A 26,816-nucleotide genomic window follows, 5' to 3' on the forward strand; every position below is an offset into this window, starting at 1 on the left:
ACTAAACAGTTATTTCCATGAATTTCTAAGCCACATATGACTTTTTAAAAACTCATTTTTGCCCTTATTCTTTATTGTTGACTGGACTGGTTAATTGAAAACAGATTAAACTGAGATTTTATTAAATATTATTAGAGTGTCCAAGGAAACTTAAAACACAGCATCATCTGAGAGATTTTTAATTCAATTGGAAAAGCTAGATTTGACTGGAGGGTGGAGCAACTATTGAAGAATAAGCAAAATATTCTGGGACAGATGTTAGTCTTTAAAAATTGCATTTTCATTCCCTAACTTTTACATTGAAATTATCTCCAAGATAATTACACTTTCGGCACCTAATTTCCTAATTTGTAAAGTGATTTCTGTAACACGACAAGTTTGGTTTTCTAAATTATACATTATACTTTCAAAACCTTTCTGAGTCTGTAATAATAATTTTTCTTTTTCTCTGCAACAAGCTAATGAAATTAATAGTTACCTCAGCAAATTTTCCAGTTCTTAGTTCTCTCCCTGCTTTACTAAACCAGGTTACAAAAGGAAGGGAAAAGGAGCAGAAGTACAGCAGGAAATGTATATTGCTTAGCCTTACCTGTAAGCTTAGGTGGGTGCTGTAAGTAACTGGGTCCTGTGAAGTGCAGCAGAACGACAAAAGAAACCTTACTAGCTGTGCAAGTAGAGTCTATTTTTAGAGGAGGATTTGCTGACTCTGACCTTGAGTGCTACCCACTCCAAATGACGATCTTTACATCTGCTGGTAAAACTATTCCCTGATGTGACCTGAAACATTAAACCTGGCAGTTTAGTTACCTAGTCTTGGTATGACTAAGATAACATGATGCCTGCATGTTGACTATAATAAAATAAATATCATCTTTGATGTTGTCCCCTTGTCAAGGCCGATGCTATGTTTACTGCTGTGTATGGGTAAGGAGCATTGCACTGCTGTTTCCTGTAATGCTGTGCACAAGTGACTTGGCACTGGCACAACAATGGGCAATGGGAGAGGTGGCATCCCGATAAGGTCCTTTTCTCTTGCATGTGCTCCACCAGAAAACAATCTTGCCCTACTTCTTGTTTTAGTTTTCTCCAGTGCCAACCCTTTCAGTACCCATCTAACTTATGAAATGCCTTTCTTTGCTGAGGGCAACAAGGTGCTTAGCATAGCTCAGTTCTGGTGACATGAGCACAGCTCGCCAAATAGAAGCAGAGGTGCATCCTCCAGCCTTTGAAAAATTCTCTACTTCCTTAAAGAGCTCTATGACTTCCTGCTGAAGAAAGCCTAAAACTTTCTCTGCTAAGTCACAGCCAGGTTCATCAAAGATCAAAGCTGGGTCCCCTGGTGTCAGAGCCACACCTCTTCCACTCCAGTACTTTGTCTGCGGTGACCTTCATGGCCACAGAGCCGAAGGGTTTGGGGACCACACATGAGCAGCTGGTACATGACATCCTCTGCCTGGGCATTTGTTCTGCAGCAAACCCTGCCTCAGAGCTGCAACTTGAACCACTGCATTAGGAAGAGATTTTGGTGCTGCTGGAGCTACGTTTGCGACAGTCTAAGATCCAGCTGTCATGTGAGTATTGATATTTCTTAAGAGAAATTCTTCAGATCTTTGCCTTCTACCTGAGAATGGGAAAAAGAGGCAAAGAGAACAGTTAGGGCAAGCGTGTGATGCTGGAAGTAACCCTTTGGTCTCTGGACCTTTTTTCTTCTGTTAAGTTGACCATCCTGGGAATGATATCTCTGAGCAGACCTGCATGCACTGCTTGCCTATCTTTCTGCCTCACAGTGCTGTCTACTGTCACACCAGTGCCTGCAAAAAGCAGCCAGCTATTGATAGAAACCTCGCGTGGAACTTTTTTCATTTCTTGCAAGAACAGAAACAATCTTCTGTGACTGCAAATGCCTGTGCCCTACCAAAGATTGAGGCTGCCTGACCATTTTTTTCCAAAGTACCCAAGTCCTGTGGTAGTTGCCATTAATTTTCAGTAGGACACAAATTCCTGACTCTGTGACTTATTTTTAATGTTGCATTAAATCCTTTCAATCACCTTTGTCATCCCCTGTCTGTTTAAAATATAGAAGTTCATCCCAGAAGGACCAGGGCCAGACTTGGTCATGGCCTGTGCCTAATGCTGCAGTACAGATGTGAAGTAATAACAAACAGTTTCAGTTCAAGTTCTGGGCATTGGATCTGCTGCTGTTTCATGCTAACAGCATCACTCTAGCCAAGATTCTGCATTACCTAGCAGCCAAGCTCCTCCCTGCCAATTATTCAGATAGTCACTCTTAAACTGAGAAAGAACTTGGATGCTAGAAACCTGCTGTGCCTTCTAAGATAACCTGTAAGGTTCTGGTGCAAATTATTTCTATACTGTTAACAGAGAAACTTTGTGGAGGAGGAGATACAGACCCCATATAACAGAAACTAGCAGAAGTTGCTTTATCTTTATCCTTGCAGGTGACCCAGTATGGGTAACATGGGTAAGATGATCCAGCAGACTGGCAGTGCTGGTGAGAGGAGGCTGCTCTGTGAGGTCTGTGTGTCCCAAGGATGGGCAGTGGTCTGTTGCTTGTCTCTGACCAAGGCTGTCTTTCTGGTGAGATCAATAGCATTACAGCATTTTGTGGTATTGTTATTTTCAGGCAGGCATCTGAAAAAGAAGTGTTTTTCTGTCTGAATGGCAGTCAAAACAATATAAGCCCTGTTCCCTTCTCTCTGTAGGATCCTGAGAAGATGTGCAGAAGGTCACTCACCTCCTGGAAAAGTCACAGAATGGGTAAGATTGGAAGAACCACAGTGGGTCATCTGGTCCAACCTCTCTGCTCAGGCAGGGTCAATCTAGAGCAAATTGCACAGGATTGTGTCCAATTTTTGGAACTAGTTGTTTATGTTTCCATTAGTTTTGTTTTTGTTAACTAAAAAATCCTAGCTGCTGAGATGTTTTGAGAGTGGCCAATGACTTGGAGTGCTTTGAGCCTGGACACATAGAAAACACAGCAGGAAGGCTCCTACTTTGGAAGAGGTAAGCACCTGCCTTCCAGAAAGTTGAATTGTTAACTTACCTCAGACTCCTAAAAACAGACATGTGCCGTGTTGTTGGTAATTTCTGAAAATCTTGGCCAAACTGATGATGGTGTTTTGAACACACAGATCACCCCCCATTCCTGGAGCCTTGCCTGCATCCAGCCTGCTCATGTTCTGTGTGCAGATTGCTGCTGTTGGGGATCAGCTCCCAAGGGCAGTCACCCAGTGGCACCAGGTGCCACTGACACTTTCTGTTGAACAAGAGTATGGAACTGGGGGAAGGATGAGAACTAAAGTCCCATCCAGAGGGAAGAGTTGGGAAAAGGTGGTGGTGGGGGAAGCTGCTATTTTTTTACTTTGGAAAAAAAAAATCTTAGAAGGAATGTGCTTCTTTCACAAAGGAAAGGAAAAGGGAAAGAAATTGTAGATTTCTGGCCAGAGCACACTAGAGGTACAGTTGTAAAAATCTAACACACTAAGACTTGTAATTTTTATGTTAGTTTAAAGAAAAAGCTTTGAGTAAAGTTTTGCTTTAGAAGACTTCCCTCCCCCATTCCAACCTGGGGAACTGGAAGATTTCCTCTTCACTACAAAATATGTTCTTATTTGAAAGAGCTGGGTTTCTAACAATTTCATGGGAAGAATAAGTATATAATTATATAAGATTGTCCTAATGGACATTTGCAGCTGTAGTGAGATGCTAACAGCATGCAGAAACCATTATGTTTCCAGTTGTTTGGCAAAAGTTAAGAAATCCGATATATATATATATTTTTTAAAGTTAACTGTAAAGTAAATCCAGATGGTTCTGTCTCATACAGACAAGCAGTCTTCAAACTAGACATATAGTTGTAGCCTGGCTATAACTTGTTTTGATTACTGCAGATAGAGAGAAATGCTTTAAATGACTGCTCCCTCCTCACAAAATGCTGCATGCCCTTGATTCTTGCTGAAGTCAACTGGCGTTTATAAAGCACTACATAAAACTTGTCTGACAATACCTTGCGTGCAGGAGTATCTTGCTGGGCGTTACTAATTTAATTTCTCTTTATACTGAAGTATTTCTTAATGGCCCCCATCAGGGTTGGGGCTCTGCTGAGACAGGCATTGCAGACCCATAAAACAAAAATGACAATTGCTGCCCTAAGTATCCTACTGTTTGAGCCTGGGTTTGTGCTTCCCTCTTCATCTCCCAGCTATGGATTGCCAGAAAATATTGGTTGTATGCTTATTTTTGATTGATGTATTCAGAGTTTTATTTGATTCTTTAATAAGCGCTGTCTGTTGTGTTCATTACTTCATTTCAGCCAGATGTCGGTTGTGTTGCTGCTTTCAGCAGGGGAATCAGAATTACATTGACTTGTGAGGCCATTCTGCAAATCAAATCAAAGGGGCAGCTTTGCTTCACAGAGTAAGGATTTCAGTGGCTGAATGTTTTAAGTTGACACATTAAGGAGCATTTCTAAAAGTCTGAAAACAGGAGGAACTTAAAGGTCCATCAGAAATTATAGACTTGTGGTATGTTACTTTTTTATGTTTTGTGGTTTTCTTTTTTTACTCAGTAAGCAAACGTTCTTGTAGATAAAGGTTGATGCTGTTTGTCCAAGTCACATAACATGTAGACACACTGTTTTATGAGGTTCTTAGGCAGTATTGTCAAGAGGCTAATTTGGATTTGACCTGATAGAAGTCAAATTTATTGACTGGTGTTTCTCTTGGTATGTCTGTGACGGGGCTAATAGCCCAGTACAGTGGCTGTGTTTGTAAGAGACTATGTGAGACAGGGACAAAGCAAGTTCCCTGGGGGTTAGGAAGGAAGAACCCCAATCCTGAACAAGGTTTCCTGAGTTTGTGGGGTGAGGCTGGGGCCAGGGTTCTGAAAGGCATTTTGTTCACTGTTCTGCTTTTTCTCTCACTGTCAGCAGAAAATATGATCTGGGAGATTTGTGTTGAAATGGAGTATAGATCCCAAGGCATAGTAATGCAGAAAATAGGGATGAGGTCGTCTTCCTTGTAACCTCCCCTTACTGAAGAATGCTGGGAACAGGGACAGCCTGGGGCCCCAAACTGCTGACTCCCCTGTGCTCAGTCAGTGCTAAGAGGAAGCCCTGCAAAGAGAGCACCTACCTGAGGAATCCTATGCAGAGAGATTACCTAGTGAGTACCTAATTCTGTGCTGTGCAGGGCATCCTGATGTGCTCCTCAGGCCCAAAAATGGGGCATCTACAATTGGTCAGTGTTTAAACTGACCTCTAAAGAAAATAGCATTGCCAAAAATCAAGCAGGTTTTGTCCCTAATTTACCACAGTAACACACAGAGAATTGCACCTAATTCTCTTGACAAGAGAATTGGGAAACTGCCACAGTCTGTTTCTACTCTTGCTATTCATGGGGATAAGAAGCTCTTTTTCTTCTACTTCTCTGTATCATTAATAACATATTGCTGCAGAGGTTCCAGAAATGTATGGTCCAACCTATTTCCTAAGCATAGCACACTTAAAAAAATAAACAAAAATAGTAGATACTTGGTATGTAACTCTGATCAGAAAAATTGTTCAGACATGCTGAGAGCAGGTTTCAGGTCAGAGTAATCTCATGGTATATGGAGTGCCAAATCTAGACTTAAATACAGCTGGGAGACAGAAATTGGATTGATGTTGCAGTCCACTTGGTACAGGCTTCTGGCTTACTGGCAGGGCAAATGGGGAAACACCAGAGTTGCTGTGCTGGTGCCATTGGTCTGGTGTCTGTTCCACTGACTGTGGTCAGTAACAAACGCGTTAAAGGAAACTACGTGAAATCTGTGCTCCCCACTTATGGAATACATTTTCTGCCCTAGAGAAAAACTGTTTACTCTTCCCACTCCATCTCCTTAGATAAAGTTTGGCTGAAAGCCTGAAGTTTTACATCTTTTCCAGAATGATTTATTTTCTTCCAATGTAAATTGTCTCTGATGGTGGTTTTTCTTATTTATGTGACTACATTATATTCTCTTTAACTCTTCTATGGTCTTTGCCTCCAAGTGTTCTGATAATGAGTTGGACAAACTAAATAATAATGACAACTATAGCACTAACTGGTTTGAAATATGTCCCTTTTTCATTCTTCTTTAGCAAGCTTGGGGGAAGTTTACCCAGCCACTGCTCAGGTGCAGCTGTTCTGCTGTACTTGGAACATCTGGTCCTGTGGTACCATATGGCTATGACCTACTGTCCTTCTAGAAGTAATCAGCTGCACTTCATGTCATAAAACCCCACAACAGCAAAGCAATGCTTCATAATCCACCAGGAATGCTCCAAACCACCTCAGGGCAAGTGCCTTTTAATGACTTTTTGCTCTGAGTTTGATCAGGTTCCAGACTATTTTAAGCTGAGAACACCATGAATGCTGGAAATTAAGTACTTCATTTCAGGAAAAATGCAAAATCCAGACTGAGTAGATCTGCAAAGCAGAAATAGGGTTGTTACATTATGAGAGAGATAGCAAGGCTGCCTTAATAGATGACGTTCAAGTACAGCTGCATATGGTTCTTAACCGGTGTTGGCCCACGAAATACATGCTTATAAAGGAAATTGGGGAGAGCTAACACATGCCTGGGGGCTTTGAAGTTGTTATTATCATCCACATGCATAAGAATGGGAGATCCTCTCTAGTCCAGCAAGTACTGAGAAATGAATGAGTTTGGCGCATACATCAAAGGTCTTCACTTGTAATTTGCTTAAGAGATTAAAAATGAAATATGAGGGAATTATTGAGGAAGAGCAAGCTGCTGTTTTTTCCCCCTTGCAGCAGGAAAGAACAATTGAGCATCTATGCTGACTGAAAGTGATTACTGAGAAGCTTTCTGACAACCTGGAGCAAAACAGCAGTTGTATCTTAGTTTCACTGACATCAAATAAGCTTTTGATTTACTGAGACCCAACTGGACCTGTCCAGTGCCAAGGATTGTCTTTGAGAAGCAAGAAAACTTCATAAAGCTCTTTTTTTCACAGAGCCACAATCTCTAAAGCAATGTGTTGCCAGACCATGAAATGTGCTTTGCATTTCAGCTACCAGAAATATTCTATTTCAGAAATAAACTAACAAAACCTAGTGACAAAGACCTGAAGCCTGCTACTTTTCCCATGCCTGTCAAATGTGATTTTTACTGAGGTTCTTGAGTCTGAGTAACCATTAGGAAGGAGAGAGCATTGACAACTTATTAAGTCATGGCCAGATTAGGAGATACAGAAGTTTGATAACAAACGTGGTCTTCTGGGAAAAAAACTATGAAAGCTTTGAATGTGGAAGGAGGAGACAAGTGGCTTCCTGGAATAGCTTTCAGTAGGATTGCAGAGCGTGGGAAACCCTTATTTTTGGGATTTGAGAAAAGATTGTGTTGAATTTTTGAAAAGAATCCAGAGATATTGGCAGAGGTCTAGATCATGTAAGTCTTCCCAGTGTGCATCCTTTTATGTGACGAGCCAGAGATGTTGTGGAAGGACTTGTTGCCTCTGCATCAAGATCACATACCTTTCAACAGAGCCTGGCCTTCTTTGGAACTGATACAGGAAGTGATGGATATTAGTCTATAACATGACCCAAAATGCAAGATGCTGACTACAGATCATTTCCATGCTTACTTTGATAATTTCTTTGACAGCATAAAATTTGTATCTATATCTATAATATATCTATGATATCTTTATATCTATTGTGCTTTAACACCTTTTCTCCCCTTTGCCAAACAAATTGTTTATGAGTGCTCTTGGTCCACATAATCTTCTTTAGCTTGGAATTTTACCTGCTCTTCTATGTTCTGAACTGGGTGGTCCTTAAAAAAATCTTGTCTGTTACTTTGTTGTCCCTTGAGCAGAATATCACCAGTCCAACTCATTTACTGTTTTTATATCATGGAGGTACAAGGCAGTAGTAATAAAAAGGAGAGTAGTTTTCCCAGTCAGAATTAATCAATTACATTTGTGAGCATTGCTGCTCTTAATTTTTCTGCAGTGCTAAAATAGTCTCTTGTTAAAACAGCCAGTCTTTCCCACATTTTTTGACCCCTAGACATAAACACACGCTGAAAATTTTGAGACAAGCTATTAGCTTGACCTGCTGCTTTTCCAGTAAGACACCAAAGCACCTGCACTTGTGCAACTATCCATTCAACACACCTTATTCCATCTGTTACAAATGCTGATTTCACTGTAAATTATGAATTCGGTCCTCTGCATTTTGCTGACTTACAGAGAGAGAGAAGTTATTATTTTAAAATTTAAAATTATTATAAAAGAACATTAATGTAGAGGATTTTCACTTGAATGAAAATGACCTCCAAGCCAGCACAGACCCGAGAACATAGCCCAGTGGCAAAAAGGAGCATGTAAAGGGGTGTCAGGAGATACATTGCTGCCAGAAAGGGGGTGCCAGGGATCAGGACTGGCCATCAGGAACACCTAAAGAGTAAAACTGTGGGAAAACTGGCTGGACGGTCAGTGAGATAATTTTAAAAAATCTTTGCAGGAAAAGAGGACTTGAGGCTGAGATGCAGACCCTAAGTTTTTGAAAAATTTGAACTATCACAGGAGTTGCTGCCTAATGCAATTATAGTTATTTTGCTATCAGAAAAGTAATATGTATAAACAGTGCATAAAATTATTACTAAGCATATTTTTGAAATGTCTCAAATTGTTTAGTGCTATGAATAAGTGGTTTTAGAGAAAGAGAAATACATGGCATTCTAGAGATAAATACAAGTTTTACCTATTGACTTGTCTCTTTAAAGAGAGAGGAAGAAAGCAGGTGGAGGGGGGAAAACCTAAAGGAAGAAAAACTTGAAAGTAGAATACATGAAATATTGTTTCCTTGGAAACAAAAAGGAAGATTACATCACAGGGTTCAAGCCTATAAATAGAAACCTAGGAGTGCAGATACAGAAGAAGCTCTTGTTCCTAGAGAGAAAATGTAGAAATAAAGATGACCTCCCTTTAGACACTGCTGTCACAATGCAGCCAGCACAACCCGATCGTGAGGACCAGCAGTAAATTTAGCTGATGCTACATGACAGTCTTCTTTCAATTAGCTGCAGCAGTCAGCTCAGGGAACTGGTTCAGCTGGTGAGAAGAGGTACAATTTCTAGGCTGCTATAAATACCATCAGTGTCTCCAGAGCCCTGCTATGCTGCCGTGGCAGAAATTACTAAAAGTCTTCAGCCTGAACTCTAAATCCTTTGGGCAGCCATGACAGGACAGTGAAAACATCAAGTCTGAATTAATGTTTGTAAGAAACAACCTGGGCAAAGCATCTCTGTGCTGTGGTGGGAGTTCAGGCCTTGGGAGAAGATGAGCTGTGACTCATAGGAGTGACTCAGGGGTTTTGCCCTCCTGTGGTCCCCATTATGCCCTGCCCCCTTCTCCTGGCTCTGTCTCTTGCTCCTGCTGCGTTTGTGTGTCTGTCGTTTCTGTGCTGAGGGCTGTGGGGGTGAGCAGCAGCACCTGAGGAGGCTCGAGAGAGAGGCACAGAGGGGTGGCTCAGCACACACTGGGTACCTGCCCCTGCTGCAAGCTCGTGGCCTCAGCAGTGTTGGTTGCATCCTGCTAGGGTGAAGTGTGATTGCAAGTGTTTTCTGTTTCTCAGTTATGTTTCCTGATGCTGTGGAATATTTATCTCATTAGTTACTAAACCAAAAAATGATGTTTTCACTTTTACCGATGAGTTCCTTTGGACTATGCTTTACTTTTTAGTGACATGGAACTTTCTCTCTGCTTTTCCAGCTGAACACTCATGCAAGTCTGTATAAACAACATTGCTAAAAGGATAGCTCCAAAATTGAGCAATTCATGCATCTTATGGGCTAATGTAGCTAAATCTGCCTTCGCAAGACTAAAGCCTTGAATAAATCATATTATTGTACAATCTTTCCATATGTTTAAAAAATAAAATTGATTGGCTATGGCTCTGTTAGGAAACAATCCCCTTCAAACTGAAACATGGATTTGTTCCATCAGTCTGTATATGATAACACAGGGCCTGGTCAAATTTCCACTTTCTGGTGGGAATAATCTTGGTTTGAGTAGGGAACTTAGTGTGACCAACAGCTCAGAGAGGATTGCTCCTTCCCAGAGCTGACAGAGTAAGGACTGGAGATGCTAGTAAATGAAAAGATTTCTTAAGTGTCCCAATGTCACAGATGTTGATGGTGCTGTAATATATATGTGTGTATACATCCTTCCCTGGCACTGCTCATTATAAGGCATAGCCAAATCAATGAAACAGCATATGCTCCCAGCTGCTTTAGCCCTAGGACATGGTGTGCCAGGTGGCAGGACTCTACTCTTGTAGTTTTTTTTCCATGTCTTGTAACATGGTACACACTCCTAAATCTACCAGAGAATCTTTCCTTGACAGGGAAGTGGAGGTGGAATCTAAGTTTATTGCCCCTGTCAAGAAAATAATGAAAACAATGAACTTTAAGACAAATAATAAAATCCCACGCTTTATAAAGACATTCTCACAATGGGAAGGGGTGTATATTTGTGTGATACCAGAGTTCTAAACATCTGGGGCTGGCAGAAATACAGTTCTTGCTTAGGTAGATACAGGAGTCATTGCATGTGTCTGAGTCTAGCTGTGATTCTGGATCCAAGACTGCTATTACCATAGTAAATTTTTAAGAACCCAGAGCTGTAAATGTCTAGTGCTAAGGGAAATCTGGATAGAATTTGAACCTTGTAGTTTGTGGCAATCTTCAGTTTAATCTTGTTGTTTTAATTTGAAAGAATTGTAAAGGATTTGGCGTACTTCTTTTCATGAGAAGAGTGTTTTGAGTGGGGAGGGGCTGCTGATATGATGGTGCTTTCTTTGACTTGCTTGGGTTTGCTGCTTTAATCGCTCATCTCTGAATCATCGTGCCTGCACAGTTTGCTTTTTTCTTTTCAAAATATAAGTTCTACATTGTAAGTTGATATTCTGTGGTGCAATGTTCTGCCAGTATAATCACAGAGTTCCAGAAGTGCTCTTCCAATATATTGCATGGGAAAACTACTGGAATATGTAGATTTTTTAAGGATTTTTCCAAGTAGCCCAAAATTATTTTCTTTATTTTTTAGCAGACCAGTACATTTATTGGCAGGCAAACATTTCTGAGCATTGGGATAACTGGATGACCAGCCTGAGAAAGCTATATTAGTATTTGTCTGTTAAAATGCTTTTGGATGGCTGGCCAGTCATTCTGCTGTGACACTGGTATGTGTCATCTGACCAAAAGGAAGTGGGATAGCAGAGATGCTGTGAAGTTGACATATGTCTGGTGTGAAGCAGGTTGGATTAGAAACTAGAGGACTTGCCGGAGGTTAACAGTGATGGTAAAACCAGTATGTAACCACGTGGAGGTATAACGGAATATAGACGAATTATTTTTTCTTACAAAAAATTGACAGTGGGAAAATACATCAGGTGAATTGAAGAATGGTGTGAATTGATAGAAAACAATTTTGGTTGTAAACATCTAAATACTCGTTTGTGTTACTGACTTCTCCCAAGTGCTCCCTACCTCCCTGAAGAGCCACATCATGCTAATCTGCCTGATCAGATGAGCTGTTTAAATTAAAAGCACTCTGAGACTAACATGCATGCCAGAACTGCTTTCCTTGGTACAGTTTTCACTTCTTGTTATATTATGTCTCCTTTGATTAATTCAAATATGTAGGAAATGAAAAAGATGGTCACTGATTTTTAATCAGTTGTGTATTCTAGTTAGGTATCAACTAATTACATGCAGACATTTAGCAGTTGCATCTGAAAAATGTGTTCCTTAGCTTTCACCTTTGCAGGGAGTCCAAAGCTGGGACTTCCCTAGGACAACTGAGGAGGAGGAGAGCAGTCTCCCCTGGCCTGTGACAGTATTTGGTCCCAGGATCCAGGAGCTGGGATGCAGCCTCTCCCTGCAGCCAAGTGTTGCCTGACTGAAGAGAGGGGATCTTCACCAGTGTAGATTTTCCTTCTGCAAAACCCTTGTCTAGGGAACATCTTCTGGTTATTATTTCTTTAAATCATCTTTTTGTTGGCCATTACAGAAATGTTCTTTGCACAGGTGACCTAGCCAAGTCCTGTGTACTGGTACCTCCAAACATGGCCATAGCTATAAAAACTGTGCAGCTTTTTGATAGTTACATGTACACAGAGGATTGGAAATCCAAGTCAATGAATAGACCAAAAGTAAATTTAATTATCCAAATATTCTTAGTTTGAATAGTCTCTGATAAAATGTTTTTCTCTCTATTGGTGAGAATAGCAAAGAAAATTGTCTTTGAGTCCAGCCCTGTGATCCTGCTGTGTCTCTTGTGTGAATGAGCAATGAAAAGTGGCCATTCATTGCTGAATGATTTTTTTTCCCCTTCAATGGAGTGTGGGGGGAGAAACTCTCCAAAATTCAAGTCCTCTCTGAGTCCAGCAGACTAAAAGCATCAGGAAACCTCTGGAGGGAAGTAAAAAGTTATGAATGGAGAATAAAATACTGATGCAGAGCAAAAGGGCTGTTGTGTATAAAGAGCAGATGGGAAAATGTTGAGTTTCAAGTTTAAAAAACAAGGATCTGAATCTCATTCAGCTGAGCAAGGGAAGTGGTTTGGGTTTCCTTTCCTTGGAGGTTGGCTCCATTTGATGAATTGTCGAGATGTGCTATAAATGTTTAAGATTTATAGGAGAGGCTCCAAGCAATACTAATGAATAGCTAAAAATAGATATGATAGGAAAATATAAACTGACAAACAGATCATCCAGCACAACAATAACTTCATAATCATGCAACTGTTGCCAACTGAAGATGGGAGACATGGCTTGAAAATGAGCTTTTGTTTTTCACATCTGAAAGTTAAAGGAGTCGGAGTAGAAACAGATGTTCTTGAAAACAATGTGTCGGAATAACTCTAGTAACAGCCAATTGTCACCAAAGCTGAGCAAATAATTCCTTGCTTACTCTTAACTGGCTGATGGTTTTCCAGTGGCGGGTGGGGTTTTTGTAAAGAACTGATTTATTTATTTATTCATTGTAAGCAACCTAAATGATGTTGATGCAAAAATTTTCAGTGTCTCACTTCTTACAGTTCTGTGCTTCTTGGGATTTTTTGAGCTGTTGATCTTCCAAAAGCAATCTTAAGGGCTTTGATGGATCATTTTGGTTGTAAATGTTTGTGAATATTTCATTTTTGATATTTAATATTAGATTAATTGATGAGTTATAATTGTAATTGAATTAGGAGGAATTAGATGCCTTGTTTTCATAGAAAATGGTTTGTAGAAAAGCAACTGTCAGAAGTGTTTTACACTGGAAATATCTACACTAGATCTTATCTACTACAACAGCAGAATGATTAAGCTTTCATTTTCAGTGTCTGCCTGCTGAATACCTACAGAAGAGAAACATTCAATTCAATGGTTGATATGTGGATAGACAGAAGCATCAAAGACCCTTTGTGTTGCTATGAACTTGGTCTGTGCTGGATGTCTGCATAATGTGCTGGAAGATCTTTGTGGTAATGAGGATGACTGGCAACAAGCAGGACAAGTCAGCAGAAATTGGGGGACCCTATTCCTTGACAAGTAACATTTTGTGTGAGGGGAGGCTCTGCCCACATCTTAGGCAACAGACAGATCAGAAGTGTGAGCTGAATCCAAGTCTTGCTGTTGAATTTAATGTTTAAGAACTGATGTTTTTATCAGCTGACTGGATTTGTTTGTGCAGATTTTCTATTGTACTATTGTGAAAATATTTTTATTTGCAATGGTATTTCCATTGGGAGATGCCTTTGTCTTCAGAGTAACTTCCCTGAGAGTGGTTTCAAAAGTTAATCTGTGGAGAATACTGCATCTTATTTTGCAGTATTCAGATGCCCCTTCACAAGGTAAAGTAAAAGATTTTATTATTTTTGGGGTACTATTATCACCCTTAGTTGCCGCCACCTTATTGTCTGAAATGTGGGCAGAGCTCAAAGGTTTGGGGAAGTTGTCATGGACTTCACTTTAATTTAGTAATCAAATGAGAAAACTCTAGATAAGGCATGATATAGCAACATCACAGAAGCTGCTCTGTGGCAGGTCAAGAATAGCTACTGGCAGAGGAGGAAGAAAAAGGACAATTTTTTAGAGAATGAGGCAGGGAAAAGTTTGCTTGAACAGCTGGGGTTGTTGAGCATCAAGATGATGGAAGGATGTTATGGAGGCAGAAGCAGGCGGAGGAGAGAAAAAGCCAAATCCTCAGCTAACATTGCTGGGTATTTTTAGGAGTGCTTCCTGAGAGTGCTTTCTGTATATAAACAGTCGAGGTTCCAGGAGGCAGTGATGAGGGGGAACAGTGTAACTCAATGATACTTGTACTGCAAATAGTACATTGCAAAGAGCAAACTGTTTGACTTTATTAAACTGCAGCCTCCTGCAACAGATCAAGAGTCTAGTTTCTAAGCAAAATAATTTTAGCCTAAAGAAAACTTAAATGTTGAAAGTCCCATAGGCCCTACATTCCTGTTTGACTTGGCTTCAGGAGCTGCACATGCTGTTTGAACCTTAGACTACAAAGTAAATTTGCAAAGCACAAGCTGTTTTGAAGCCCCTTTTCACAGTAACACATAGCCTTGTTATCACAAAAACCCAGGACAAAAGACAATGGGAGGAGGATCAAGTCTGACAAGTGGGCTTGACAGTGCTTTGCCATTCTGGTGGGGCTGGCAGGACCTGGGCAGATCTGGTCTAGGCATCAGGGCTATGCAGGAGAATGCTGCCTGGGCTTGGTGGGCAGTGCCAAGGTTAAAACAGAATCGAAGCCATGGGCTAACTTGGAACAGGGCAGTGTAATGGAGAACTGAGGTCTGCCCGACAATGCTTCCCTCCAGCCTTGTTTAAAGCCATGGGGGGTTATTTAGGGTGCTGTACCCAAACAGTGGGCCTGTGTGTGCTGGAAGCAAAAGCTATGGATGAAGGTGCTGCCATAGGAGAGCCATCCTTGCTGCAGCAACTCCAAAGCTACCTGTGCAAGGAGGAATGAATCAAAACACCTGCTGAAAAAGGCTGACACTCTTAGCTGTTGCCACTACACATGGTGAGTACCTGAAAAATATCTTGGCTGGCATTTCTTTCAGTGGGAAACCTGTCCTTGGCACCATCTCTTTGCATGAAACTTGTTGAAAATTTCTGTCCTCTCTTCCCTTGGCCCCTTGCACAGCAGATTTATAGTCTCATTTTCATTTTACAAATAAAACCCTAAGCGCAAATCCAAAGGATAAATAACACAGTGCAGACATGCCCATGGCAATATTCTCTGTATCACTGCTGAAAGTCTGAGAGGAAAAGCTAGTGAAGGCAAGATACCTCATGTGAGAAAACTCCTCTCATGCTTTTGTGCCAATTCTGGAGGTTGGAGAGCAATCCTCTTGTGCTTTTCCCCAAACATCCTGCTGCAGCTCAGGCAAACTTCAGGTGTCTTGTCTGCAAAAGGGGGCTAAGGCACCCATCCTTCCTGGCAGGGTTTTTGTGAGGGAGGTATACCAGCTCCATCACAGTGCTCAAGGTTTCTCCTTCATAAGGACAGAATGGACAGGTGTTCATAAATAAACCTGAGCGTTTGCTCTGCACCAGGTAAGGGTGTTCATGGAAATGGTAGTAGTGTCACTGCTGCTCTGCCCATTAACATCTCTGCTGTTCCAATTGCTTCCACCCTGCCTGTGGCCTCAACTGATGTGGCTTGGGCAGGAAATGTTTAACCCAGGGCATTGGGCAAGTGCCACAGAGGCACCAAACCTGAAGGGCTGAGTGGGGCCCCTTTCAGCTGACTCGGTAGCACTGAAATGGACAGCTGGAAGCCAGGACTAAACACCTCGTGCTAACAAGGGTGGCTCTGGGGGAAGGAAGTTATTCCTCATTTCTCAGGCTGAGCTGGTGGTTTACAACTCTGGATTTTGAAATTATACCACAAGATATATCTGGAACCACCTGAAATATTGTTTTCATTCTGCCTTGATTTCAGCTGCAATTTAAAGAGAATTTTGTTTAACTAAGCACAGGGGCAATAAACCTCAGCATGCAGGACATGTGGGTCAGAGGTTAGGACTCAATTGTCATTAATATGCCCCTGTGCCCCTGCCAGGCCACTGCATGGTGCTGCCCTCACAGAGAGGGAAGCTAATGGTGGGCTCAGGAATACTGTCTCCGGAAGGGTGGAGAGCCTGGAAGGAGATGGGGGACCTGCCTCTCACTGTCTATACATCACAGCAATACAAAGCACTCAGAATAGCTCAGGCACATCTAGAAAAGGATTTTTTTTGTTCTGGGATTGGATTATTCTCTTTGGGTCTTTCTGAGTTTTTTGGACCTCTTGTTTTTATTGTTTAGCTGGGCTTTTTCCCATGTTGAAGAGGAAGCTCCTACTACACACCTGTAATGGTGACAAGAACCAGAAGCCCTGCTCTGCCAGTGCCCTAGCTTACCTGGCACGCTGCAGCTCCAGACAGATGTACTGATCCTGGCTGCAAGTCATTGATGGCAGGGAAATCTATGGCCTGCCCTGGCTGGCTAAAATAGTCACCCAGTGGCCAACAGGCCTCTCAGCTGGGGTAACTTTAGGCTCAGTCAATCTCACAAGTTGCTCACTTTAAGTTCTGCCCTGCAACCACGTATGTTTCCAGATGTGCAATGCACTGAAAATTATGACCTGTCCTGATGGGCTCAATGCATGGAGATTTTGGACTGTTGTGTTTCATACACCCCTTGTGCTTTAATATAGGGATTGGCATGGGTCGAATTACGGCGGTTTGAAGGGAGTGGTTAGTAAGGCAACTGAAAATACCACTCACAAAACAGCTTCAGCATGGTCTGCAATAAAAATGAATCCCCAGATGGACCAAGATGGAAGAGACCCAAGTGCCAGGAGTGGTTCAGTCACCATGCTTACTGAAATCTAATCTCCTTGCTGTGGCAGGCAATAAGAGGCCTGTGAAAACTATAACCTGATTTTTTCCATCATTAGCTATGACCTCGCTTCTGACTGCTTACTCCAGTCTCAAAGGATGGGACCCTTTCTGGAGGGAAGACGTGTGCCTCTGTTCCCTGAGAGGAAATTAGTCTGTAGCATTGCTATGCTTTGCTTAATATGTTTATGAAAGTGGAAATACCACCTGAATTCCTCTATAGACTCTGCAGGGAAATCATGTTTCCATATTACATTATGAGAAATGCAGCAAAGGTGTGCTATGCTCAGTTAATATTTTTAATGTGTGGAGGTAAAAGAAACTTCAGAATAAGTATATGCTTCCCTCTTTCTATTCAACATCCATGGTGCTATAAATACAAACTGCAGGGTACTTTCAGAACTGAGAACCTTTAAGACTTCTCGAGGGAAAACATCACACCAAATTAATCTGCCGTCAAGTGGAAATTCTATATTGTTTGCATTTGCCAATGTTCTGTATGTGGCTGTAATTGCACTGAAGCAAATATCTGCTTCGAGTTCTTCACAAGATTAAATGTGGCCAATTGGGCGTAAAAGAGTAATTGAAATGCAGAGCTGCTGCTTTGGATTTGTTAGAGGCATTGCTCATTTTTGCTTTGACATGACGACACTAGGTTCTGACTTTCCATTAAAACAGGAAAATCTGGGGAATGTGATTTCAAGCGTCGGGTTGCAAGCTCAGAGGAGGACATTTGTCTGGCACTGCAATGCCCTGCAGTGTGCCAGTGGGCAATGTGCCCTGGGCGTGCTCCATGCGTGCAAGGGGACACCTTCCTCTCTCTGACCAGCAGAGAGGCTGTCGACAGCTGGGCCCCAGGGTGCAGCATCTGCTTGAGAGCTTGAGTTGGTTCCTGAGGATGTCATGGTCCTTAAGTTCTGAGTATTTGCCACAGATTTGAAGCAAAAAGGACTTGTGAAGGTCCAGCTAGAGTCTCCATGGCTTGTAGCAGAGGGAGTCCACAGTCTGAATTGGAACCTAACTAGTGTCACCACGTCAGACCAAAGAACCATGTCAGCTTGCAAAACCTGCAGTCTCACCCTAAGCCAGCTGGATGTGAAAGCCTTATGCTTTCCTTTTATTTTACTAGTTTAGTCATTTTCCCTCTTGCCAAATAAATGCAATTATAAGCAAGTAAAAAGTATTTTTTCAAGTTGACTGTGTTGCCTTTTAATTCTACATGAAAACCCAACTGCTCCATGTGCCCTGTCCAACAGGTAGTTAAAAAAACAGGCCCAGGTGAGCAAAACTGCCAGTTTGAATCCTTCTTTATTCAATTTTCTCTCCAATTAGTGCGCTTATGCAAAAAATACATGCCTGACAGTTCCTAACAGTTTGCTCATGCTCAGCCTTTCCCCAGAGTTTCTCTGTGCAGCTACAAAGCAGTCCTGACGGCATCCTTGCACTCTTCGGTGAGGGCAGCATCTCTTGGGCTGGTGCCAGGAGACAAAGCTTCTTGGCACTAGCAGGCCTCTGCTCCTCTGCCTGTGCCCCTTCCTAACCGGAGTTCCAAGTCCCGAAGCTGCTGGAGGAAGCCGGAGTTGGGGCAGATCCCTCTGTGGGAGCGCACAGTGTGAATGGCGGTGGTGAGGGACATCCCTTCACAGATCATTAAGAAAGCGAGGACAAGAGTTGCAGACCGACTGATTCCCATTGCACAGTGAACCAGTACTTTGCCTAGAAAAAGGAGAGAGATTTGCAATTATGCCAGCAGGCCTCATGGTGGGGGTTATTGTGCTGGAACAGAGATGGAAGCTGGTACTGGGGATGGGCCAGCAGGTGTGTACAGCCCTGCAGAGCAGCCCTGGTGTAGTTCCCCTGGTTGGGGAACATGGGGTTTATACTGGCTGGGGACAGAAAATTCGTAATTTTGTTCCAGGATCCGTGGTCACTTGTTTGAGCTTAGCTGTCAGCCTGACAGCACACCCTTATCCCTCCTGCCCAGCCTGCCATCCATTGTGTCCCTGCTTGCTCATGTGCGGTTTTGGGAGTGATGTACTTGCTGGCAAAGTTTCAAGAGTTCATGCTTGATGGCCATGCTGCGGGAAGCAGCCTTGGCAGGTTACTTCCTACTAGGGAGCTTGGAAACTTGGGATTTCAGAAATGCAATGCTCAGGATTGCTCACTGCTGTTACAGCAACACTCCTGGTTTTCCACAAACTCTTTTTTCTTCTTGCTTAGGGCAATAAAGCTTTCTGAGGGTGTTGACAGCTGCCCAGACTTTTCTGGAAGTATGTGAAGAAAATGGACATTATCATTAAGAACAGTTGTTTGTATATGGCATTTGCACCAGCTAACTTATGCATTTTTATTTCTATAGCCTACCCCATACTAATCACTGTCCTTCCCTAATGCCTCTATTTTCCCCTGTTTATTAAGTGACCAGTAGGAAGACAATTTATGAAAGGTTTTTCATTTTCCATAGATTTCAATGCAAGGTGTGCATCTTCATTAGGAGCTCATTGAGAATAACATCATGAGTCCTTCCCCTGTTGCTGTAAGTGAGCCTGAGGGATCACCTTCCAGGGATCCAGCAGTGTAACTCCCTCCTTCCCTCTGCTCTGCTTTTGGTTTTCCTGCTGTGATCGTGAATGGAAGCAGCCTAAGAAGCTCAATTCTGTATTGCAACTGCCTCCTAGGTTTCTAATGTGTGACTTTGACCCATTGGAAGGAGATGAATATTTTTTTTAAATGGTCTTATTTGAAGTTAAAGGAAGTTTTTTAATTAAAGGAAAATTTTGCTCTCAGATGGAAGAATTCAGGTTTGTGGTCCTTTCTCTCTAGATATAAACAAAAAGCTCATTCCAGAACTGGAAATTTTGCATCCTGTAAATATTGTAAAATGCTTCAACTTTCACAAAAATGGTAAGATAAATAAGAAAATTTTAATTGACAGTGAAACTCGATTGTTGTATAACTGTTCTACTCAATTATAACCATGCCTGAACATTTTAAAGCTCTCTTGTCCTTTGCTGCAATCAGATCTATTTTTCTCACAGAGACTGTGGCCCAGCAACTCAGCGTTATTAGAGTAACAAGTGATTAGAAGCAGATATGAACTTCTGATCACGAAATGGACAGCCTCCCATTAAGGTAGCTGAAGAAAATGTCTTTTTAGCATGGAAATTTCTGAACAGTTCTTCACTGGCAATCTTCACAAGTTTGAAGCAAAGTATTTTCTACTTTAATTTCTTTTTCTTTTATTCTGTCACACGTGGTCTCTTGTTCATTCAGTGTATAGCTGTACAAAATGCAATTTAGTACAGAACAAATTTATATCCAGAAAAGATGAAAAGTCAGTGATGACAATCCCATGTTCCTTTGTTCCTTTGGAGATGGAATAGACTATCTCAGATGCTGCTTCTTTGCAAAATGTAAGGAGAGGTAGAAAGAACAGACAGCTTTTCAGGGTGAGTTCCTTGTTTTGCTTGTGCTTACAGCATCTTAATCTCTCTATTACTAGGGACCAAGACAAAAATATCCTTGTTGGATGATGAGCCCAGATCCAGACAAAACTCTCAGACTGATTGCCCCCATCCCCCTAGGTGTTAATTCTGGGTACTTTGTGCACAGCTTTTAATCTTAAATCCCATTTTGTTTATGACAGAGTATTTATTTAGCAACCATTCTAGTTCTGACTAATGATGATGGCATAGCCACATGCTATGTGAGAGAGGGTAAGCATGTGTTGTGAAAACCTGCTCTGGCCAGCAGGTTGAGAGAAGTGTTGAGTTCCACAATGTATGTGACACAGCCACCTCTCATTATCCTGGCATGAGAAATCCGAGCACAGCCCTAAAGATAGACATGTCTTCAGTAGAAATAGAGGGACAAATATAGTCTCCAAGGAAGTGGCAAAAACAGCTCTGGTGACAGCAGACTTGGACCAGGCATCAAAACCTTTGGGGGAAGGAAGAGGTTTTCCAATGTTGCAGAATTTCTATTTCTGTTTTCTCATCCAGATACAGTTTCATAGAATTTACTGAGATATTGATGCCCTTATTCAAGTTAAATTGCATCTATCTGTCAATTCCATTAACTTCATGTAAATTCTTGGAAGTGAAGTCCTACTTTTTATGGGCATATGGAGAAATGTTTTGCACCCCTGTTAAAAGAAAATGCTATTTTGAATTTCCATCACACTTCTTATTCAATGTGCTGCACTTCCATTAGCTTTCCCACCAACCTTGTAGGGTATGTATGCTGTATTATCTTCCCCAGAAGAGGCACTTGGGATCCAAATAACTCTGGTCTGAGATTTTCAGAGGAGCATAAAGGAATCAGAAGCACAATTTCACTTTGAAAAAATACTGCAAATAGGGATAGGCCAAAATATTTTTTAAAAGTCTTTGCTTCAGTAGTTTGCAGAAGGCCTAACTATAATGTGTTGGCAGGAATGGGAAATCCAGACATTCACCCAAAATGTACACCCCAAATAACAGAAGCCAAGAAACAAAGCGTTCTGAAAATTTTTCTTGGAATCAGAACCACTCTTTTTAATTTTTTTTTTTTTTTTTTTTTTTTTTTTTTTTTTCCTTTTTTTTTTCTTTGTTTTGTTTTGGGGTTTTTTTTGCCTTTGTCTGAAAACTTCTGAACTACCAGCACTCTACAACTAAAAGAAAAAGGATTTATGTTTTGAACTGCATTATAAGGGAGAAAAACAAACAAGAAAAAACAACCAGAAAGAACTGGCCTTGATGTTAGATTTGATTTTGCATCACTATATATTTTGAAATTAAATCTCAATTTGTGCATAAACTGGATAGGGGACAGGACACTTTATGTTCTGAGTCTAATTTTTGTAAAATTAAGTTTGAGTCCTTCCCCTCCACCTATATGAAGACTTCTGCCTTTGAAAATGATCTGCCCCACTAGCAGTCGAACTGAAGACCAAACTGAACGCAGGTATAAATGCTGCTGTTAAATATTGCCTATTGTGTTTTTGTTGGAGGCACAGATAGCAGAACAAATGCCAGGATTCTGCTTGTACAGGCTGGCTTTCTATTGTTTTGTGTCTGTGTCTGAGAGAAGACTGTGTCCAAAAAGAATACACTGAATTTTCTTCCCTGTTCCTCTGGCTTATCTGCACTTCAGAAGAGTCCTCTTCTGTCAGCAAAGAGCTTTAGAAGGTGTCTCAGCAAAAACCTGGACAAGCCCCAAGTATTGACCTTGGTCCTAATCTGCGTGGTTCTCTAATCACTTGTTCCCATGAGGATGTAGGTATATTATCTCTTTTACAAGTGCAATATGTATTCCAACATTGTTAACCTCTGTGCATAGTGAAACAAGGGCTATGATAAATGCTGGTACACTGACAATAAAATGACTTGTTTGTTGCAGATAAATCAGTCATGTGAAATGATTTAATTAATGTAAAATTGCTCTAATGAAAGCAGATTTGAATTTACTGTGTGATTATTTTTAGCAAACAAATTGAATGTTAAAGTTGAGTAAGGAAACAAAAGCTGTGTTGCTATTTGGTTCTGTTTACAGGGTCAGACCGTCGTCTCCTAGCAGTGGCTGCAAATGGGTGAAGTGACACTCTGAACCCCTGGTGACATCCTGCATGTGACCAGCGCCTGAAGCACGTCTGCTCCGTGGGCTGACCGGGGTGGGCGATTCCAGACGTTCCATCAGCCCCTTGTGGGACGCAGCTGAGATGTCCCAGCATTCAGGCTTGGATTCCTGGGTGGCTGCTGGAGCACAGCCACGGAGAGCAGCATTCACAGAGGCAGTTGTGTGCTCCCCTGTCGTGTGGTAGGCAAGGAGCTTATAACCACATCTCCTGTACCACAGAATCCGTGCCATGAGCTGTCATCTTCCAACTCTGCCTTCCCCACTCCCATTTGATTTAACATACAGTGCAAAGAGAAGCTGGACTGGTCCCACATTAGGGGACCATGTTGCAACCTTCTCGCTGAGCATGAAACAGGATCCCTTAGGAATAACGGGATTAACTGAGGAGAAGTAGGGGCACTTAGCTTCTGGCATTATTAAATCTTGCAATCATCATTTGAAATTTTGCACCACACATCTCAAGCTACTTTTTGCAGAGGCAGACAATAACTGTCATCTGTCTGGGATTTGTGCAGAACAATAACACTTGGTTTTTAACAGCGGATTATGGATATTCTATCCAGCTCATGCCTGCTGTAACTCTACTAACATCAAAGGGTTTGTACTAGGGATAAAGTTTGCACATTCAACTTTGTTGGCCAAATTCAAGTTAGGAAATTCAATGTTGTTGAACAAGATCAGTCATTAAAACACATAATAACTTATTGTCCTTTTGCTAATCATCATTACATGAGCTAAATGTCCTAAACTAGCCCTTGCTTTCTTGCAGGATGGATTCAATTTGGCTTAAGATGAGGCTTCAGATCTGTCACCCATAGTCAATGTCCCAGCTGCCCTCACTCCATTGGATACAGCTAAAGTATTCTGCTCAGCAGGGGAGTTCAACTGGGCTAATGGGCCCTAGGGGCTTGTTCCACTATTTTCTCATCTCCTGTTAGGTTTTAGCCAGGTGCAGAATCCACTGCCTATTTCCTGATTAATCCAGTGTCTGTTTTGTCACAGCTGAAAATAGCAAGAAGCCTACGGAGAGCTTTATATAGTGGCAAGTCAGAGCAGGTAAGAGCTGTCATCTGCTGCAGAGTGGGAGGCCAGACTGCGGTATGTAACATACCTACAATGGAATCAAGCAAGAAGACCCTTTTCTCCAAAGTTAAGCAGCTTTCATAACTCCCACCAACAAGAAGGTGACAGGAGAGGGAGCCTAGCTTTTCTTTTGCTCCACTGAAGTGGAGGAAGGGAAATGACTTTGAGAGAGTCTGCCATTTCAAGATTTTAATGGGTGATTTTAACCTGCCCGTTTTAAACATGTTCAGAGGTCAATAAAAGGCAAAGATCTCTACTTGGGAATCTTTCCCTCAACAGAGTCTTAGTTTAATAGTTTTCATGGCATGCTTTCATCAAGTTCTTTCCCTCGTCCTTCTGTTCGACTTCACAAAACCCTGCTGATTTACTTTAGGTTTAGCTGCACTCCAGAGAAATCTAACTTGCACAGGTGGCCATGCAAAGGGTTGAGATTGATATTCAAGGTATTGTCCTTTGAGCTGGAGCATGAGGGAGAAGGCTAGTACTTTCCCAACTTCATGTTCTTCCTTGTAGGAAAGACGACAGATTGTGCATCTGTTCACTCTTGTCTGAGCCTTCCCAAACAGCTCTGTTACATGGGCAAAGAAACTGCTGGGCTGTGCTGAAGGAAAGGCAGTCAAGGAAGTAAGGATCATAAAATAATGCTTATGTGGCATGGCTGCAATAGTAGTGTATGTATTGTCTAATTTCTGCAACAAAGACTATGCAGGAAGTCAGGGTGCGATGCAGCCATTGACCACTGTGACAGGAACAGCTCCCGAGGAGGAGCAAGTGCACACCCCTCTGCTTCCTTTTGCTCACACTCTGGCACCCGAGTTTTAAGAAACTGCCTTAAAAACAAACTCCTTACATCACCAAAGATAATATTCTGTTCAGCTAAGGTAGAAATCTAGAATAAATCAGTCGATGCTGTTTTCTGGACTTGTGGCATAAAGCATCAGGTTTTTTTTTTTTTCAAGCATGATGGAAATAACAGCTCTTATCTAATTCTAATGAGTACTTGATTCTTAGTTTTAAATACATTTGTGCCTCATACAGTCTTAACTTTAACTTGTCCTCTTAGGTAAAAAGGATAATATATTTCTGTTAAAGAAAAAAAATGATGTTGAATTTGTTTGTAATGGTTAAGCAGCAGTTTTAAATGACTTCTCAACCAAACAGCAGTACCTTGTTTCATCCTGTATTTAATACGGACTGGCCTCTCGTCACCTGGTATATTTTGTTTTGTTGTTCAATTTCACTGCTGATAATAAACACTACGTTTTTTCTTCTTCTATATTATGTGAGTAACAATCCCCTCCCTGTCTCATCCCTTCACAGGTCATGGGTATTTAGCTGCTAAATTTCTGTACCTCAGGAAATTATGCTTCCAGAACATCTTGTTTATATATTTTCTAAACTGTTGCACTTTCCTCAAAATGATGAATGTCAGCAACAGCTGGACAGCGTATGATTAAATTTCACCTTGTCTCCATTCCCAGAACTCTACTTCCATATGGAGTTCAGTAAAGCAGTATGAAAAGCATGGGAATAGGGATAAATATGCCTTGAGCTGTAACTTTTCTGCATTCATAACTTAGTATTTCAGCGTGCATTTTGCAAAGCACGAGTTTTGTTTGCTGTTGTGGCTTCTACAATTCATCTGCTGTTTTCTGTCTTTTGTCAATTAATTTGGAACTTTGCTTTTACACACACATGAACAGATTTTGGATCTTACCTTTCTCTGGAGCACTGCCAATAGTGACTTCAATTGCAAATAGCGTATGTTGTAATAAAAATGGGTGAAAATCCAAATTCCCCAAATGCAGCCCTAAGTTGCACAAGGGCAAATATTTTCTAACAGAATAGAACAAAGCCTCCAAAGAGCAGGAAACGCACAGGTATCTAGCATTAAGGTACACTGTTTGCAGTTACTGTGCCTCCCCTTCTGGGCTAGTTGGGAGTGGACCAGACCTACCAATGCATACAATTAAGCTGGGTAGTTAGTACTTTAGGACCCTGATTGCAATTAAAGCTCACCATGATGCAAGCAAAACGGTTTGCTGAATGTACAACTGTTCTCTTATTAAATCACTTACTTTTGAGTAGTATCTGTATAGTTTTGTGGCACAGTGATGACTTGCTTTTGTGAAGGCTTGCCCTTAGTAGTAATGATCTCCCATTGGCCCCAAGCCTCTGATGTTGTACCTGGCATGTATTTAGTGAATCTGAGGATTTTGTGGGTTGTCTTCCTATTTAGAAGTTATACTTTTTCTAGCAACAGCACGACATTTTTCCAGGCTGGTGATATTGCTTGATCTCCCCTCTATAGAATTGCTTTCTAGCAAGTTCTTCCCTATTTTATGTTTGTAGGATTTGCACAGATTGTAACATTATAGTTGAATCTTCTGACTCAAATATGACACTTGCCCTTATCTTTTTTTTAAATCCCATCACTAACTTGAAAAGATCAAATAATGTGCCTCCTCCCAGGTCAGCGTGTCCCTGTAGGTAATGAAGGACACTTGCTATTTTGTCTTTTGCTGATGAATAACACTAGGCATAGGGAGAACCCCTTTAAAAGCCTGTTCAGTGCATCCTTCCCTGTTTCAGGGAAACAGGAGAACTACCACTAGGAGTTCAGGAGGCAGATAGCATGCTACTTTGTTTGAGTATCTCCATTCTTACCCACATGCAGGTGGGTTGGTCTATGTCAAATAATATTTGGTAACTTGCCCTGCTTTGTCTACTATGCAGAAAATATGCAACATGCACAGATGGTCTAGTTACCTCTTGGGGAATTCAGTGCTTCTCTGATGTACTGAGCAACTGGATAGAAGTGAATGCTGAGATCAAAATTTGGGTTGTCCTCTGCTTCTACTCCATAGTAATCCACAGGCAAGTCGTTGTAGAACTTGGGCCCAGTGTTGATGCGAAATCTCCCGGCAGCAGCATTCACAACGTGGGAGATGCCCATGCGGCTCAGCTGCGCCTTGTCACGAGCAACGTACCTGGAAGAGAGATGGGCAATTATATTTGCCTGCTGCATTGCAATGCAGGGAAGAACATGCTGCTGATGATGAGTTTGTTACAACTGCAGGAAGTTATGGTGGTTATTTTTTTGACAGGTTGATCAGGCTCAAAGTGTTCATCAGAATGCTTTGATACAGAAGTG

General features: G+C 41.5%; 1 protein-coding gene across 12 annotated transcripts in view; it reads right to left on the reverse strand.

Moving 5' to 3' along the window:
- DUSP29 (dual specificity phosphatase 29) overlaps positions 1–26,816 on the reverse strand; it is a 63,973-nt gene that overhangs the window by 22,031 nt on the left and 15,126 nt on the right. For all 12 annotated transcript variants that reach the window (XM_053949524.1, XM_053949516.1, XM_053949518.1 and 9 more), the window contains one exon: positions 26,432–26,652. In XM_053949524.1, coding sequence (XP_053805499.1) covers positions 26,432–26,652 — 221 coding nt within the window. The remainder of the gene's footprint in view (positions 1–26,431; positions 26,653–26,816) is intronic.

The sequence above is a fragment of the Vidua chalybeata genome, chromosome 8, assembly GCF_026979565.1.
Source record: "Vidua chalybeata isolate OUT-0048 chromosome 8, bVidCha1 merged haplotype, whole genome shotgun sequence".
Taxonomy (NCBI): Eukaryota; Metazoa; Chordata; class Aves; order Passeriformes; family Viduidae; genus Vidua; species Vidua chalybeata.